Here is an 18194-nt window from a genome sequence, read left to right on the forward strand (position 1 = left end):
CACTGGAATTCAGCAACACTTCAAATGTTTCCAAAAACACAAGTTGCTCTCTCTCAGTCTCCGGTAGGTCACAAATATCAGATTACAGCTGATTTATTTATTTAATTTGTTTAATATTAAACTTTACTCTGTCAAAAGATGTTTTTTTCTGTGTCTCAGGAGGATCAGTTGGCTGAGTGTGACAGTCACATTCCTGCATTCCTGGAACTGGAATATTGAGCTAACTGGAATAATGTTGGGATGTCTGATGTCGGACTGAGGACGTACTGGATGCTACACTGACTCGTGCGTCACCTTGTGGTTCAAAGTGGTATTACATGAGGCTGTGCTGTCATGTAATACCACTTTGAACCACAAGGTGATTGAAATGTTTGATATAATATCAGAACTGTTGTTCTTTCATATTCTGTTAATAGATGTATTTAAATGTGCAAAGATTTGAAACTCATGTTAAACAAACTGTGAGAAGAAAGAAAGTCTGACTCTTTTCTAACATTTGACCCAAACTGTTTTTCTAAATGATCCCAAACTAAAGTTCATTATCTTCAGATACAGAAAGAGAAATGATTTCATGATGAATGATGATCATTGTTGGAGGTTTTGGTCACTGTGCTGAATTTAACAGAGTCAAGTGTCATCATTGTATTTCCACTTTGCACATAATACTATAAATATAAGGAGGAAGCCTGAGGCCCTGCAGCAGACTCACAGACGGATGCAGAGGGGAGGAGTGTAGAGGTGCTGTGGTGTTTGGAGGAGGGACTCCTTCAGTTAGAGAAGTGAGGCGTCACAAGTTCCTGGTTTCCAGTGAAGAAGAAGAGAGGCAGCAGTGAACCATCAGAGCCTCATCATGAAAGTCCGTCACACTCTGATCTGCTTCTTCTTCCTTTGTGAGTACATTCACTTGTTCTTTCTGTCACTCTCCTTCTTCAACATGTTTCTGTTGTTAAACATGATGATCAGAGTCAGCTATGAGTCACTTTCATGGACGCTTCTTCCATTCAAACTGCTTTTATTCATGATTCCATGGATGTGTTTGTGGCCAGTATGGACAGAAGAAACCATCACAGTGAGACATTCATGGACATGTTGCTGCTCACTTTGGCTTTAGGATTCGTCCTTTCAAAGATGGTTTCTTACAAGTGTTTGTTACGTCCTCAAAATAACCTGTAATATCAAAGTAAAAACTCCACCTGATACTTTCAGTTATTATTTGAAAATACAAACTTGTTGATCAAGTCAATGAATTTTTCTTTGAAAGACAAAAACACATTTTGTTGCTTTTACTGTTACATGTTCATGTTTCTTCACTGTGACTATTCACAGTTCACTCCCACAGTGCATATAGATTTGACAAAATGACATCACTTCCTGCAGACAAATATAAACCTGTGAGTGACGTGAGTGAAATCTGTCAGCATCTTCAAACCCAGAGTTGTGTGAAAAGTTATTTGCTAATTCTTCCTGTTTGTCCTGTTGAAGCTGAACAGAAATACGACTGCACAGAGTTTAAATGCTGGAATGAACTGAAATCATTCACATAAAGTAACTGACTCACATCAGCTGCTGAGTTTGGCTTCAGAGCTTTAAAATAGAGTCATAAATTACTCAATAACATGTCGTTCATTGCAAGTATTTGTTACGTCCTCAAACAAACTGTAGTCAGTGATATAAAGGGGAAAAACTGCTGCTTTCAATCATCAGATTATTTCATTTACTCAGTAAAACTAAATTACAACAAATAAAAACTTCATCACTGGTTTTGTTGTTGCTTCATGAACTTTGACACCAGCAGTACATTTAAACTAAATGATGACATCACTTCCTGTGGATGAAACACATGAAAAACTTGCATGTTGAGCTGTTGCTTCAATCTCTCAACATATAATTACTACAAGTACCACACAGAGGAGTTATGAGTCATTTACATGTTTTGTTTATCTTCATCTTTTATTGTCATTTTATTCATGCATAGGAAACATGTTCAGATATATTTTGAGTCGTGTCGACTGGAAGAAGATTTTCCACCACTTTAGACAATAAAATGTATTTGACATGAATCATTGTTGTTATTCAGACTTTAGTCTCAGTGTGTCTGTGTGTGAATGCTGTGATCAGACTGCAGCTTCTTACAGGAAGTACAAACAGTAACTATTGATGGTTCATGTTTCCAACAGCTCTGCAGGATGGAAACCCTGAAGTCACCGATGCTCAGTTTCTTCACTATGGAGTCATTGGAGGAGATTTTAAAGCTGGATTTGCCTTTAATTCTCCAGGAACATGGAAGATGTTCTGCAGAGAAGAATGTGAAGGAGAAAACATTCTCATTAATACAACTGATGTCAGAGCTCAAACAGGCAGATACAGCATTGAATATGAATGGACTGGTTCTCATGTTTTATCTGTGAGCATCTCAAAGCTGACTGAGTCTGACTCTGGACAGTACAGCTGTGGTTTGGCTGGATCTTCATCATCAGCTTCATTCACACAGTTTGTGATTGTTGTTGCTGAAGGTGAGTTTCTGTTTCAGCTGTGGAAATGTTTAGTTTCTGTTCCTGAAGCAAAGTTTGAGTTTCACTGACAGCTGCTGACGGTTTAAAGAAGCTGAAGTTTGTTCTTCTGTAAACTGTTGGTTACATTTGGACTCCTCTAAGTAACCGATGAACTGCAGCTGGGACACGAGTGTGTGTGAATATTAGTGAGTGTGTCAGCTGATAATGATGTGAATGAAATGTTGATGTCAGAACAGACGCTGATGAATGAAAGAAGATTTTCTGATGTAACTTTGATTTTCTTTGATGAGTTTTTGCTTCTGTGTCGTCGGTTTGATCTTTCCAAGAGTTCCCCTCACAGCAAAATGGATTCTTCCTCAATGAATGTGTGAAAATCACATTCAGAACACAAACGTCCATCCAGACTTTAAATGTACTTAAAACCATGAAGGGTTCACAGTTTAGAGTCTATACTTGTCATAAAAGCTGGTTTTCATGAATCCAATCAGTCTGATGATGAAGCCGTTTAAATCTCACTTAGTCCAACAGTTCCTCTGTCAGACTGGTTGAACTGGGCAGCTCCCAGTGTAACTTTGGATCAAACTGGAGTTACTCTGATCAGACTGCATCATCTTCAGCACAGATAGTAACTATTGATTGTTTGTCTCTTTAACAGCACTGCTGGATGGAAACGATGATCAGCTGAAACACTTTGATAAAGAAACTGGAAGCTCTCTCACAGTCGGATGTTCCTTTAAACAACCTGGAAACAGAGCGTTCTTCTGCAGAGGAGAGTGTGGAGGAGAAAACATTCTTGTTCATACAGATGATGTCAAAGCTCAGAGAGGCAGATACAACATTGGATATGATTCAGGAGTTCTGTATGTGAGCATCACACAGCTGACCAAGTCTGACTCAGGACGGTACAGATGTTACCTGAGTGGATCTTCCAGAGACTTTGTGGTCACTGTCACAGACGGTGAGTTTTTACTGACATTAATCAAATGTTGTCAGAGTGGAGCTGTTCAGCTGTTCCTTATTTCCTGTCATATATCTGCTGTTCCAGTGGTGGATGTTCATGTTGAACACGAGCAAAGTTTCTAATAATGAGCTCAGTGTCTGTACAGTGATCCCTGTTTTTTTCTCAATCAGTGGATCCATTTAAGGCTCGTTTGATTTCTCAGCTGATTTTTGAATCTTTGTGTTTTTCTTCTTCACAGCTCCAAACATTTATAAGTCAAACTTTCCTCTCTGCTCTTGTTCAGCAGCTGGACCATCAGCCACAACTACAGGAAGCTGCACACCTTCATTAACTTTGACTGGAAGCACTGAGCAGCCTGAAAGAGCAGCATCTGCAGGTACATCCATCTATGAGTCTGAGAGTAGAAACATTGACAGATTCTTTATAACCTGAGTGAAAACTGGTTTAATTATTATCATAATTACTCCTTAATGTGTCCTGTTATATGCTTTTCATTTAGTTTGACAAGTGACATTAGCAAACAATCTGAAGTGAATATGTTATTTAGAAGCTGTAAAATGCTAAAGTAACACAACCTCTATTTCATATTATTTCAGTCTGTGGGTGATGAGTTCTTACTGTACAGCTCTATATACTGTACGCATGTCTTCAGCTTGTTGTTCTTCTCAATCAGCTGCAGATGTGCTGCTGGTTGTGGGTCTGACTCTGGCTCTCATCATCATCCTGTTATCAGTGTCTGTGCTGATATTCTGCAAGAAAAGATCCTCTAAACCAAAGGGTGAGACAGCAGGAAGCACACAGACAGACACACTCATCGCTCAGTTTGTATTTAATTCTTTGTGAATTAAAGCTTTGAAAAGACAAACACAACAACACAACCTCGACCCAGAAAAATCACTGAACAAAAACCACCTTAAGATCTGAATTCAGGTTAAGAGAGTGAACTGCTGCTCAGTTTAAACTTCCAGTTACACCTGGAAGTGATGTAATAGTTACTGTTACAGCAGCAGGTGCTAACATTAAACTGACTGTGATTTACAGACAGCAAAGCAAATTAAAAACAAACCAGAAACAATCATTTTATTACACAAATGAAAATGTAAAGTTTCACATTAATCATTGATAAATAGCCCAAAGCAGAGGAGTCACGTGTGGCTAATGTTACAGTTAATTTATACTTAAAATACTATTCTGCCTTGATTAAATCTGCTGTGTGGCTCCTGCTGATGTTTTGGTCGAAAACTACTTAAAAATGACTTTTTAAAAACTGAAGGTTTCTGACCGGCTTCAGCATGTTGGAGGAGATGTGGTGGAAACCATCACGAGAATTTATATCCAAAGCCTGGCAGAAATGTTGTCTGAATCACTCTCTGAATAAAGTCTTCAGTGTCTTTGGTGAAGGTCGTCACAGATGGAGATCTGTCAGCACTAAATCATCAAAAATATTCTCTCTGATGTGTTTTCAGATCCTCCTGTGGAAACCGAGCAGGCTGCTGTCACAGAGGTGAGTTTGATCAACTTTACTCACAGCGTCACAGTTTTGGTGAAATTAGTAAGTAGAATTTTATTAGTTCAGCAGGTTTAAAGATAAATATCACACAGTGCTGATAGCAGCATGCTAGAACATAAAAACATGACCTCAGAGACCTGCTGCAGACGTGTGGATGGAAACATTCACTGAGTACAGTCATACTGTGACACAATGGGACTTAACTTTGTAATATTTCTTAAGTGATAAAAAAGGGTTTAACAACAGTCACCTTAATGGTTTCTGATAGATTTAGTACATGTGTCAAAGGGACTTTCCGTTACTTTACACACAAATCTGTCAGGAGCACAAACTGGGACTATTTTTTCTTCAGGTTGGAGAAAGTTATCAGTGATCCACCTACTGTACACAGGCTCTGCAGCTCAGAAACATTTTGGGGTTTGAGAGACATGCAGCTGAACATCATGTGTGTTAAAGTGCTCAGAATGTGCTGAAACAGTAAAGACCCCAAACAGAAGCCTGTGGAAGACAACAGGCAGAGGAGAATACTGAAATTAGAAGCCGCCACCTGGCACACAATGCACCCGACCCCTATGGCGCCTCCTGCGGGTGGTGGGCCTGCGGGAGGATGGGCCCATGTCTCCTCTTCGGGCTGTGCCCGGCCGGGCCCCATGGACTAAGGCCCGGCCACCAGACGCTCGCCCTCAGGCACCCTCCCCGGGCCAGGCTCCAGGACAGGGCCCCGGTAACCCTATCCCGGGCAGGGTAAACGGTTCCCTCGATGTTCTTTTCATAACAAAACATAAACAGGAAAATTACACACAAGTGAGGGGTTCATTTTTCATTCTTAAATAAATAACATCAGTCACACAGTGCTCACATTATTTATCACCTGTGATGCCCGGTGACAAACAGATGCCTGAACACACCGGCCCTTTAATGAACTGTTCTATTACAAGAGCGGGGCTCAGGCCCCACTCACTCAGGGCTGACGACGCACCTGCTCGTCTCGTCCTTCGAGTCGGTTTGTGTTAACAATCCTAAACATTATTGAAAATGTGGCAGCTGATCAACAGTTTCATCTCTGCGCGTTCTCTTTTTCAGGAGGGAGACGACTCGAGCAAACTCACCTACTCTGAGGTGAATTTTTCCAAGAGGACTTTTGGCTCTCCCAACGGAGCCTCGAGTGGTAACACTGGTGAAGTTATCTACTCTGCGCCTCGGGTCCATGTGAGCTCTGATGTCAGAGATGATTCGCTGTACTCGAGTGTAGCTTAGCTTCAAGCTGCTGCTGCCACGTTTCTCTGTGAAGGGACCAGAGGAAGCTCTCAGTGTAAATAATCTGATTCACACCAAAATCTGTTTGAATGGGATTTTATTTTAATGTAACAACAGGACGGTGACAGCGTGTGATTGGTCAGATGCTGTGATGTCATAGCTTTGTAAATTATGGTCACTGAGGGATTTTGGTGTTTTGAAGTTGAGCACAGGTCCAATCAGTGATCCTGTGGCAGTAAAGTGACTCAGTGAAGATGCAGGGAAATCTGTCAGACAGCTGATCTGCACAGTTCTTAAGTTTACTGAAAACATTTTCAGGATCAGAGCTTTTCCTCTCCTTCAGTCACTCGAGGAGTTAAAAAACGTTGTTCCTGTCATGTACCATGTACACACACAGTTCTTTGCTAAATCTAAAGTCTTGAAATAATTCTTTAAAAAAAGAAAAACTTCTTGTCTTTCACAACTTCAGAGTCACACGAGTGAAGAAAATGGGGAAGTGTTCAGACTGCATGCTCAGCTTGGTGTCAGTTTAGCAAGATCAGCTTCCTTGATTAGCTTCTGCAAAGTGTCAGGCCACTGTTTAAAACTGATGCTTTAATGTTTAACAGGACAATGTTTTACTGAAATAAACTTTCATAATGTAGAAAATCTTTAGCTTATTAAATCAAACAGTGGTGGAAGTGAGTGCAGAGCAAAGCTGCATTCGCTCCAACAAGCAGATCGGTGCTTGTTGGCTGTACCTGGATCAGCTCTGGATCTCTCCAAGTTATTGAACTCACTTCCACTGGACCTACGATCTGTGACACTGTTGGACCTGCCTGTGCATGCTATCTGTTTACCTTGTTTGAATTCTTGTATCTTACTCTGTGCTGTAAAGAGCTTTGTGACTTTTGTTCTTGTAAAGCGCTGTATTAATAAACCTTAATTACATTAATGAGAGCAACCACATCGACTCTACAGACACTGAATGTAATATTTACCACCTCACTTGTTAGCAGAGATATTTTCTCTTTGTTCAGTGTGAGAATAAAAGCTTTTTTCTATTTGATATCAGCACAGAAAATGAGTTTGTTTGTATTCAGTCACTGCTGTTGAGCAACAAGTGTCTTTCACATGTTTGTCTTCCTGTTCAGCTGTTTCTATGGCGACTAAATTTGCATGTTGTTATCAGAAGATGAAGGAAAATATATCAGACAGCTGTTCTGCACAGTTATTAAGAGGTTAACTGTCAGTATTATCTGTATGATGTGGACCAGGCCTCTTCCTCTCCATCAGTCCTCTGAGCAGTCATGTCTTTCACAACCTCAGAGTCAGTCACGAAAAGAAAAAGAGGATTTTCAGACTGTTACCCATCAAATATAAACCTGCTGAGTGCTGCTAATTGATAGAATAGAAATGTATCAATGAGCACTCAGCAGGTTTTTTTCTGCACTTTAGCAAGTTTAAGATCTTCATTTCAGCTCACTGTGTAAAACTGATACCAAATAATGTTTAACAGTGGAAGCAACTCCACTCTGAACACACGCTCACCTGCAGACACTGCACCCGTCCACGCCTCCTGCTCCACTCTTCTCTGACTGGGCGGCTGTAGCTCAGGCGGTACAGCAGGTCACCTACTGATCGGAAGGTTGGTCCTTCGATTCCTGGCTTCAGGACAAGTTGTGTAAAGTGCTTTGAGTGCTCAGAAGAGTAGAAAAGTGCTATATTAGAACCAGTCCATTTCCCATGACTTTTATGAACAGGACCCCAAAATACCTCAACTCCTCCATTCAGAGCAGCAACTTGTTCTTCATCCAGAGAGAGCACACCAGCCTTTTCTGGCTGAGCAGCGGGGACTTGGACTCAGAGGTGCTTAGTCTCATCCCAGCTGCTTCACACTTCACACTACAAACTGCCCTGAAGTGTGAACTAGATGTCACTGCATGATGAGACCAAGAGACCACATCTTCTGCAAAAAGCAGAGTGATCCTGACGCCAAGAAGGTGGAAACTATCTGCCTACAAATTCTCTTCATTAAAGCTGTGAAAGAGTTGGTGACAAACAGCAGCCCTGGCAGAGCCTGGAAATGCAAACCAAGCTCTCACTATAGTTGTACAGGGACTGAATGGTCCTTCACATAAGCTCCAGGAGATAACAAGATGGTTCAAGGTTACAAGTCCAGAATAAAAAACACACTTTTCCTCCATAATCTGAGTTTTAGCTTAGAGACAGACTCTTCTTGCCAGCATCCAGGTAAAGATCCACCCAGGGAGGCTGAGGAGTGTTGGAGCACATCCTCCATCCACAAAAAAGACTTCCAGACTGTGCTGCAGAGTCATGTACAACATCCTGAGCCTTGAGCAACTCCTCACTCTTTCCTTCCACAGAGAGTGTTGGTGGGATTGAGGAAATCCTCAAAGTATTCTTTTTACCATCTGATTATGTCCTTATTGTGGTCAGCAGCGCTCAATCACTGCTGCACGCAGCGTGAGCAGAAAGCTTCCCCTGAGGTTTCCTCTCAGGTCTGAGCAGGCACCATGTTCAGGGGCAGCAGGTCCGAGAAGCTCTGACACTGTGGAGTTTTTCAGGAAACTAATAATAATAATAATAATAATAATAGATTGCATTTATATAGCACTTTTTGAGACCCTCAAAGCACTTTACAATTCCACTATTCATTCACTCTCACATTCACACACTGGTGGAGGCAGCTACAGTTGTAGCCACAGCTGCCCTGGGGCAGACTGACAGAAGCGAGGCTGCCATATCGCACCATCGGCCCCTCTGGCCAAAATAAGCTGCTGGATATGTAAACTTCTCTTCAGTATAAATAAAGTATTTATCTTCCAGCTCCCAGTTTAGATTCAGAGGAAGACAACTTCTCTCCTTTTACAAGAGAGTTTTTCCTTCCCACTGTTGCCACATGCTTGTTGATAGGGGAGACGTCTGATTGCTGGGTTTGTGATGAATTACTAGAGATGGTGCAGAGACTGATGAGAAGGAAGGGTGTAGTAAACCACAGCAGACCTGGTGACATTTTTATGGTTTTAAGCATCCTTTATTAACTCTCGGTTGCTGTTTACAGCACAGCTGCAGCTAACCCGCTACCAGCTCAACATAACAACAACCACAATGACACAATAAGCACAGCTTTTTATGCTGGTGAGGTGTGATTGCAGATGCCGTGCAGGTGAGTCCACCTCACCTGCACAGCATTGCAGGCCACGGCCCATCACATAGGGGTTGCTGGTTTACTTGGCAGACACAGAGCTCCAGGAGGGTTGGCAGGGTTGGTATTGTGGTTGGAAGCCAAATTTACACGTCGAGCTCAGACTCAGTTGGTGATAATAAGAAGCTGCACCTATTTATAAATGCTAAAAATCATCCTCAATACAACCTCAGAGTAATTCTGAATAATGATTTGGTCCACAGGTAATTCTGTTTTTGTGTTTTGCTTCATGTTGTTTTTCATTCTTTCATCCAGTGAAAAGTTCAGAAAAAAATTAAAACGTTTAATCAAAAATGCACATGAGGATCATCTGTTCATGATTGAAATGTGTTGTTAATCCAACTGCAAGCCAGGTGCTGTGACTGAGCAGTGTTGGGCAAGTTACTTTGAAAAAGTAATTAATTATAGTTACTAGTTACTTCTTCAAAAAGGTAACTGAGTTAGTAACTGAGTTACAAGATTTTAAAAGTAATTAATTACTTGAAAAGTAACTATTGCGTTACTTTAAAAAAAATGTTTAACCCTCTGGGGTCCAGGGTGTAATCGGCCATTTTTAACTACTTCTGATGTTTCCTCCACATTTCACCTTTAAAAACTGTTTACTTTGTCTTGCTTGGTCTCATCAGCACAACCTCACGTGTCTGAATCTACAGTCATGCTTTCATTTTGACTACTGTAGTAACACAACTGATCTAAAATCAGACAAAAAACACATTTTTTACTGTAACAACCACAAACAAATCATATGTCATAACTCTAAATGCAAATATAAATTATCAATTTTAAAATCATATGCACAAGTTTTGCAAACAACAAAGTTATTTGCAGCCATTTACCTTTTACCTTGATTTTTTAAAGAACCATTTCAAACTATTTACACAACAATCAGCTGTTCTTCAATAAGAACAGCTGGGCTGTTTTTGTTTCGTTTGGTTTTTTTGCTCATAAGCAGAGAGCGCTCGCTGCTGTCCTTAGACAGTAAACGTGACGAAACTATTGAGGAAAAAACGCCGCGTATATCTTGTTTATCACGACTCTGGTTTTATGTGGCCTATCAACACAATTTAAAAGCTGGTATATGAATATGAATATTCTTTATTGTCATTGTCACAGGTACAATGAAATTGAAAGATGTCTCTGGTCAGTGCAACATCACAAAAGATAAATACTTAAAAACTATAATTAAATACTTAAAAACTATAATGATAGGATATAAAAGATAGAAATACATATAAAATACAGTATTCAATACAGTATATGTCGTCTTGTTGCTTTGTCATCTGTGAAGCGGTCGTGCTTTTTTTTTTCCTGAGACGCCGTTCAATAGTCGACCTTAATCCTACAGAGATTGTGATGATTTTGTGGATAATTAAAGTCAGTCATATATCCACAAACACAACAAGCTGAAAGTCAGTGATGCTGCTCGGTTTGCAGTCCTGAACATCACGGCACAAGCAGGATCCACTGCACTGTTAATGTTAGCTGTGTTATATTGCTGCCTCTGTTCGGTGGTGTTGAGCCAAACGCACTTTAACGTGTGTTTGAACGAGCTGACGGTTCACTCGTTAAGCTGAAAGAAAGATGCTTTAATCACAGCAGTCACACATGTGTCCACTGCACCATCTGGAACTCTTCTTGTTTATACTCGTAATAACACAAACACTAAATCCTGCTTCTCTGGTGCTGTTTGTAGCAGTGTGTACACCTGAGACTGTCACCTGTCTGTCTGTCCTGCACTCTCTCTCTGTTTCTTTCTCTCTGATTGTGGAATAAAAGTATGAACATGTGTTTATAAGTTACACTTGTGTCTGAATCCTGCAGCTTATCACACATTTGATTTCCATGTGTGACGACTGCAAGTGTCCAGAGTGAGGACAGACTGAGGGACCCACTGCTGCACATCATCTGTGAGGCTTTGCAGCCCTGATGATCCACCAGGACAAACTCAGCAGTATGTGAGGAAGAGGAGGAGGAAGAGCCAGCAGCTGACAGATGGAGAGAATAGACAGACTGTTCCCTGTTTGTGAAGGACTGCTAGGAAAGTTTAACATAACTGTCTGTGCTGAATCAGTCTTATTAGGTAATGTTCACATAATGTGATCATCCCAGTGTTTCCAGTGTGGGAGAAAGTACTCAGAGTACTCAGGGCCTTCAAGTTACACACCATGAAAGGCAGCAACAAGTTTAATATTCAGAAACCTAAAGTCTGTATCAGCAGCAGAATGGAGCTAAAATAAATGTTGGTTTCAGTTCTATGAAGCTTTGAGTATTTTGGATCAGTAGCTGCTGTGTTTGTTGCATCATGTTGCTGTAACTGTTTATATGCTTTATATATTCTGAGCTAAGTTGATCTATAGTGTTACATCATATTCTATAAGGATGTTATGTGTTTGTAGACTTTCTGCCCAGTTTGACCCATTTAGCAGACGTCAGCCTGTTTAAGGCTCTGATGTCTATTCTGTGTGACTTACAGCAGTTATGACATGGTCTGATTTTCTCACCCAATAAAGGAATATTTCATATATCAGTCGACTCTTCATTCTATCAGACACAGTTATCACAGCTCCTACATTTGCTTTTTACACATGTATGTAAGCATTGAGCCAAATGTAATAATGCCAACGTATTAAATGAACAATATTTGTCTCTTGTATATAACACATCTGTATATATTTAAAATTGGCCATATAATAAATACATTACCAAAGTGAGTTAACTTTAGTGTCATGAACAACATCAGCTAATTGTTATTTACTAGCTGATCTTAAAATGACTGTTCAGCACAGAAATGAAGCCCAACAATCATGTTTTACAGTCCTGTGGTCTCAGCCTCAGATACTCAACAAATCACACAAAGCTCGTGTAAAAAACAAACAAACAAATGAACAAAAGATTTTCTCTTTCATTTGTGTCAAACAATTCTGTATGAAACGTTTCCAGCTGTTAGTATCATGGTTGATAAGCAACCTGGGCAGCGCGACGGAGGCTAGACCATCTCATTTCACAAGCCTACAAGCCTCGCACTTCCAGCCTCAGCGGTCCTTGAGGACCATTAAGGCTGCATACTTTAAGGCTGCAGAACCTGAATTGGGATACAGCCATTTGCCGAAGGTCCCATGGCCCTGCAGCAGACTCACAGACGGATGCAGAGGGGAGGAGTGTAGAGGTGCTGTGGTGTTTGGAGGAGGGACTCCTTCAGTCAGAGAAGTGAGGCGTCACAAGTTCCTGGTTTCCAGTGAAGAAGAAGAGAGGCAGCAGTGAACCATCAGAGCCTCATCATGAAAGTCCGTCACACTCTGATCTGCTTCTTCTTCCTTTGTGAGTACATTTAGGACTTGACTTCATGTTTGCTGGTCTTTTAAGATATATTTCCTTATTTGTTACTTCCTCATAATAAACATTAAACATAAAAATAAAAGCACAAACTCAAAGTACTACTTATTTAAACTAAAACTAGAAAAAGTGCCAACTTTGACTGACGTGATCAGAATATTAAATCTGTCTTGTTGATCATGAAAGAAAATGACTGAAATGATGATAAAATCATTTTTTATCAAGTAAACTATTTTCTATTTGAAAAACAACAATGATATATTTTGTTATTTAATGTGGGTTTTTGCTGTTACAGACTTCATGTTTCTTCACTCTGCTGCTGAGTTCATCCCACAGTGCACATAGATTTGACATAATGACATCACTTCCTGCAGATGAATATCAACCTGTCAGTATTTTGAAACTCAGAGTTCTGTGAAGTCTTCCTGTTTGTCCTGTTAGAGCTGAACAGAAATACGACTGCACAGAGTTTAAATGCTGGAATGAACTGAAATCATTTACAGACATTAAATCATTATTCTCCAAATCTTACCACTAAATTCACTGTCTTTTGGATCTCTTTGTGGTCAGTGTGAAGAGAAGAAACCATCACAGTGAACACATTCACGTTCATGTGGACTGTGAGCTGCTGAGTTTGGTTTGTTACTCCAAAAATGTAAACTGACCCTTTCAAAAATAGTTTTTTTTCTTTCTCTTCCTTAAAAAGTAAAGGGAACAAACTCAGTCTGTTGGATACAATCAGATGAATTTAGAAAAATGATTTTCTTTATTTTCTATTTTAACTGCATATTAACGTGTTCTTGCTGTTGCTTCATAAACTTTGAGACACAAACAGGGTGGCTTCTAAAAATGCTGCAGATAAATATAAGCATATACATACTTTTTTTTTTTTAAATAATACCTTCCTTTAATAATGTTTTTGTGCATTTGTCACCATATTGGCTGATTTTTCTTATTTTGCTGTTTCACAGACAACATTTCTTCCCTGCTGTGATACATTTTTAATTCATGATGAATTTACAGAATGTTATTCATGATTTGAATCCTGGGTTGTGTGAAATCTCAGGAATGCACCCTAGACAAAGTGAATCTGTGAACTAAGGTGTAGGTGTGTTAGATCATGTTGTGGTGATCCTCGGGTTGAGGGATGGGTGTTCATACTGGAGTGCAAAATTAAAACCAATGGAAGATGGACAAGAAAAGTTCAAAGCCATCAGGTGCTCAGTTTAGAAAAAAGAGAAAAGAAGAGGAGGAGAAACGAGCTAAAGATACAGAAGAGCAGATGTGTGATTGGATAATGGCAGGTCATCCTGAAACAATCAGAATCAGAATACTTTATTAATGCCTAAGGAAATTATGTGAGTTACAGTTGCTCCAAGAAGAAATGGTAAAAATAGCAACAGTAACAGACTAAACTCCAAACAATACATTATGTTACAGATTTTAATATTAATTAGTCATTATCAATTGTTGATTTGTCCTGTTCTCATTGTATGACGAATTATGATGGCTGTTTGGTAGCCGTTTGCATACTATGCACTCTTTCTTCATATGTGTGTGTGTGTACAACAGCTTTATGTTAATGTATAATCCTTAATATGTTTTGTCTGTGTGTGTGTGTGTGTGTGGGGGGGGGGGGGGGGGGGGGGGGGGGGTCAGAGTGTGACCCCATAAACGACTTCCCTAAACCTGCTGGTCTGGAAGTCCAGCAGTTCATCTAAACAAAAGGCACTTAGACTAAAACAGACATAGATACGTTTATCCTGCCACAAAACAATAAGAGAAGGTACGACCTCTCCCATGCTCCCAGGATGTGGTGTGAATGCCAGAACACTCTGGATTGCACAGAAAGTCTTTGCAGACTATTAAGGATCAAACCTCTACCAACATGACATTGATCATACAACTCCAAGCATATATGAGTAGATATTTCTAAGCATAAATGACAATCAACAATACAAATCTAACAGTTAATTTGAACATATACAGGTTCAAATTGAACATGCTCTGCTGTCTGCAAGGTCTATCAGCTAACCAAATGCACCCTGACAAGTGACAAATTTTAAGTATAAGTGGAAAAATTGACAATGTACTCTCGTATTTGCGAGGAGCAGGATTTTGAAATCAGCATTTTAGATTAACTGAAGGCTTTTCAGGGAGTTTTTAGGACTTCCTGATAATAATAAATTATTCAGGTTATCATCTGATTTCTTGTTTGTCCACAAAGGACGTGCATTTTTCAAATCTACCTAGTGGGACGAGTCACTACTGAATCAAGTGAAAGAAGGAACTGAAGTAAAAACATTAAGACTCATTAGCATCAAAGTATACAGCCAGACAAACAGAATCTGATATTTAGGTCATTTATCATGACACAGACTTTGTGCCACAGACTGCTCAACAAGCCTCAGATCTGAAAATGAAGCAAATATAAAGTGACTGAAGCCTGCATTCTTCTAATGTCCAGGAGAGGGACACTGTTTTGTTTGGAAATACAAGCCTCAGTAATGGCTTTCCTGGTGGGTTCTTAGTCCCAGTCTCAACTCCTCAATTAGAAGTCTCAAAGTCTCAATTTCAACTTGTATTTAAACCTTTTCACGTGCACGTGAGTGAGTGTGTATGGATGTTGGCGTGTTTGTGTGACTTCCTGCTGCTCACAAAGTGTCATGTCCCCTCACCCCTGTATATGGCTTAGCTTCCTCTAACGGTTTACCATATACAAACACAGGTGAGAAGATAAAGAGCAGGGAGTAAAACATCCTCACTAAATAAGGACACCCAGAACCTTACTTGGAATGTCTGCAATAGGGCTTTGGAGTTGACGTCACGCCGCAATGCATTGTGGGAGCGTGACACCATTTTCGGGGTCTATGAATCAAAACAAACACACTGTGTTGGGACGACGATTACAAGATGCTTAAAAGCAGCTCAAAAGAGAACGGACTGTGTAGAGACCAATTTTGTTCAGAGGCGAAGCGGCAGTACTTGCAGAAAATAGTGTGCATTGGAAATGTGGACCCGGCCACGGCCCGACTACCAGCTAGTGCTTCCGCGGTAATAACATCCTTGCATTACATACTTTAGGTTCATTTTCTGCAGGCAGGTTTCTGACAGAGAACAGGCAGATTTACACTATAACCTGCAGCGTTCTATAGATGGACACATAAAGAAATGAAAAATGACATGTATGTGCTAACTTTCTAAACACTTTGTCACATTTATGATAAAGTAGATTAAACACATTTACGTCGGCCTTGGCTCATAGTTCTTAACTTTAAATGAACTTTGTCTGTGTGTGTTTCAGGTCCTGCACTCTCAAAGACTGAATGAACAGCATTGCAGCCATGGGTCACTGTGAGCATCACAGGGAAGGTTGACTTTATTCAAAAGTTGAATAAAGAAACAAACTAATTTTTGCCTCTTTTTATTAAAACCACTTTATAGAACATCACATCAGTTACAGTGTAGAATCCATCATTTATAGTTTACAAATGACAAAATGTTTACATAAAATCATGACAGTGTTTACATGATATCACCCACTACTAACATTACTTTATTTACTGTATCTTTTAAGAAATACCGCTACTTATACAGCAAAAGACTAAAGAATATTTAACAGGAGCAGGTTTCATTTTCCCTGGTTTTATTATCACACTGTTCACCAAACGCAGCAAACCTTCACCATCTTATCCTGAAGGGTCACCTCTTCACCCTCACATGGAAGAAGTAATCTGATTGGCATGGTGGTTTGTTTGAAGCAGGTCCCTCGTGTAGCGCTGGAACTCAGTCATGATGTTTCATCCATTTCATCGGCTGGTTTGCTGCAATAATGCAAAATAATTAGCAACTCTATAAATAGAAGGTAGTTCTGCAAAATCACTCAGTAGGATGTTTGTTCTAATTTGCTATGAGCTCAGAGCGCATCGAAAATAAAACTAATAGGCTATAAAGATATGAACATATTTAGAACTTACCGGAATGAAAATGTCTGGAGCACCAACAGATATTTGGAGATGGAAGAGAACTGGAGCTCGTCTCACAGCTGCTCTCCAGGCTGGACGCCTTCATTTGGTAACATCGATACACGAGCTGCTCATGTTGCTTCCAGGTTGGGAAAGAATGAAAAGATAAACCCTTTTCGAGCTTATTCTCTTGCCGGTCGTGCGATCGAACATTGCAGCCGACCACACAGCAAATACGAACCATGGCTGTTGTGTGTGCCTTCGCTCCTTTTTCGCTTGCGCTTTGTTTAGACCCCCAAAATGGTGGATCGGGCCAAAATCCTTTCCACGCCCACCCCCGTGACATCACGCTCCAAAGCCCTATTAAAAAATATAGCTAATTGCCTCCCCCACCGTTCAACAGGCCGGGGAGGGGGACAGAAACATAAGAATGTCTTTGATCATGCAGTTTGAAACCAAGGCTTACAAATTTAAGTACAATAATGGCAACATTTAACAATTTCACCTAACACCACCTATGAGCAGCACTTTGGCGACAGTGGGAAGTAAAAAGTCCCTTTAAACAGGAAGAAACCTCCGGCAGAACCAGGCTCAGGGAGGGGCGACTGGGGATGGAAATGTTGATTATTTTCATTATTTTAATATTTATTGTAATGTAAATGATATTTCACCACATTATGCTTACCACTGACTTCAACATTAGTTAGATCCCCCCTAAACCCACCCCCATACACATAGACACACACACATGTGAAGTAAAAAAAATATAATAGTAATAGTAAGTATGGGGTCTTCAAAACAGGAGTGCACAAAGCCAAAGGTGATGTTACAGGAAATATAAGTATGTTCTGTCCTCATGCTTTGAATACTTTGAATGATTGTTGCCTCTAACAGAGGAACATCCTTTGTTTGTTCCACAGGGTTGAGGACCAGAGGAAACTCAGAGGGCACAAACATGGAGGTGACTTTCTTTCTCTTTGGTTCCTCTCACTGTTGACAGACTGCTACTGTAACAAAGAAATAAAGCAGTCACAGTGTGATGGTTCAGTTTGTAGACTGTTCCAGAAATTACAGTCCAAGAAGGTGAATTCAAACAGGTAGGTGACAAAAATGGCCGCCCAGACGGAGACTCCAACAACAAACAGAGACACTGTTGTCTGAGAGGTTCAACGAGGCAACGTGGAAATATTTACCAGCACAAATGATTTAACCAAGTCAGAGTCTCTTCTTTTTATGTGAAGAAGACAGTTTGTCTCTGTTTCAGGACGTCCACTACGAGAACTGTACTCCAGGTTCTACACGTGAAGACTCGACCTACCAGAGCCTCGATCCAGCCGGCAGGGACCAGGACCAGACCTACTCTACACTCACACATCACACATGAGACTCTCTGGATTCACACCTGGGTTTGTTTCCTGATTCCAGAGTTTCACTCAACATTTTCAGT

At 40.3% G+C, this 18194-nt stretch overlaps 1 protein-coding gene across 3 annotated transcripts; it reads left to right on the plus strand.

Annotated features, from left to right (window-relative positions):
* Positions 1–850: 850 nt before the first annotated feature.
* On the plus strand, positions 851–18131 carry LOC146611455 (uncharacterized). Of its 3 annotated transcripts, none has more exons than XM_085345165.1 (7): positions 851–890; positions 2178–2513; positions 3169–3471; positions 3713–3850; positions 4148–4252; positions 17668–17708; positions 18012–18131. In XM_085345165.1, the coding sequence occupies exons 1-7, from the start codon at positions 851–853 to the stop codon at positions 18129–18131; spliced, it is 1083 nt and encodes a 360-aa protein (XP_085201291.1). The 3 variants fall into 3 exon arrangements, with proteins under 3 accessions (XP_085201291.1, XP_085201290.1, XP_085201292.1); XM_085345164.1 differs by lacking the exons at positions 17668–17708; positions 18012–18131 and adding exons at positions 4941–4978; positions 6068–6241; XM_085345166.1 differs by lacking the exon at positions 3713–3850 and having other exon boundaries at positions 4100–4252.
* The last annotated feature ends 63 nt before the right edge of the window (positions 18132–18194 follow it).

This window comes from Diplotaxodon limnothrissa, linkage group LG20 (assembly GCF_057381915.1).
Source record: "Diplotaxodon limnothrissa isolate DT_005_m linkage group LG20, D_limnothrissa_male_GT1.1, whole genome shotgun sequence".
NCBI lineage: Eukaryota > Metazoa > Chordata > Actinopteri > Cichliformes > Cichlidae > Diplotaxodon > Diplotaxodon limnothrissa.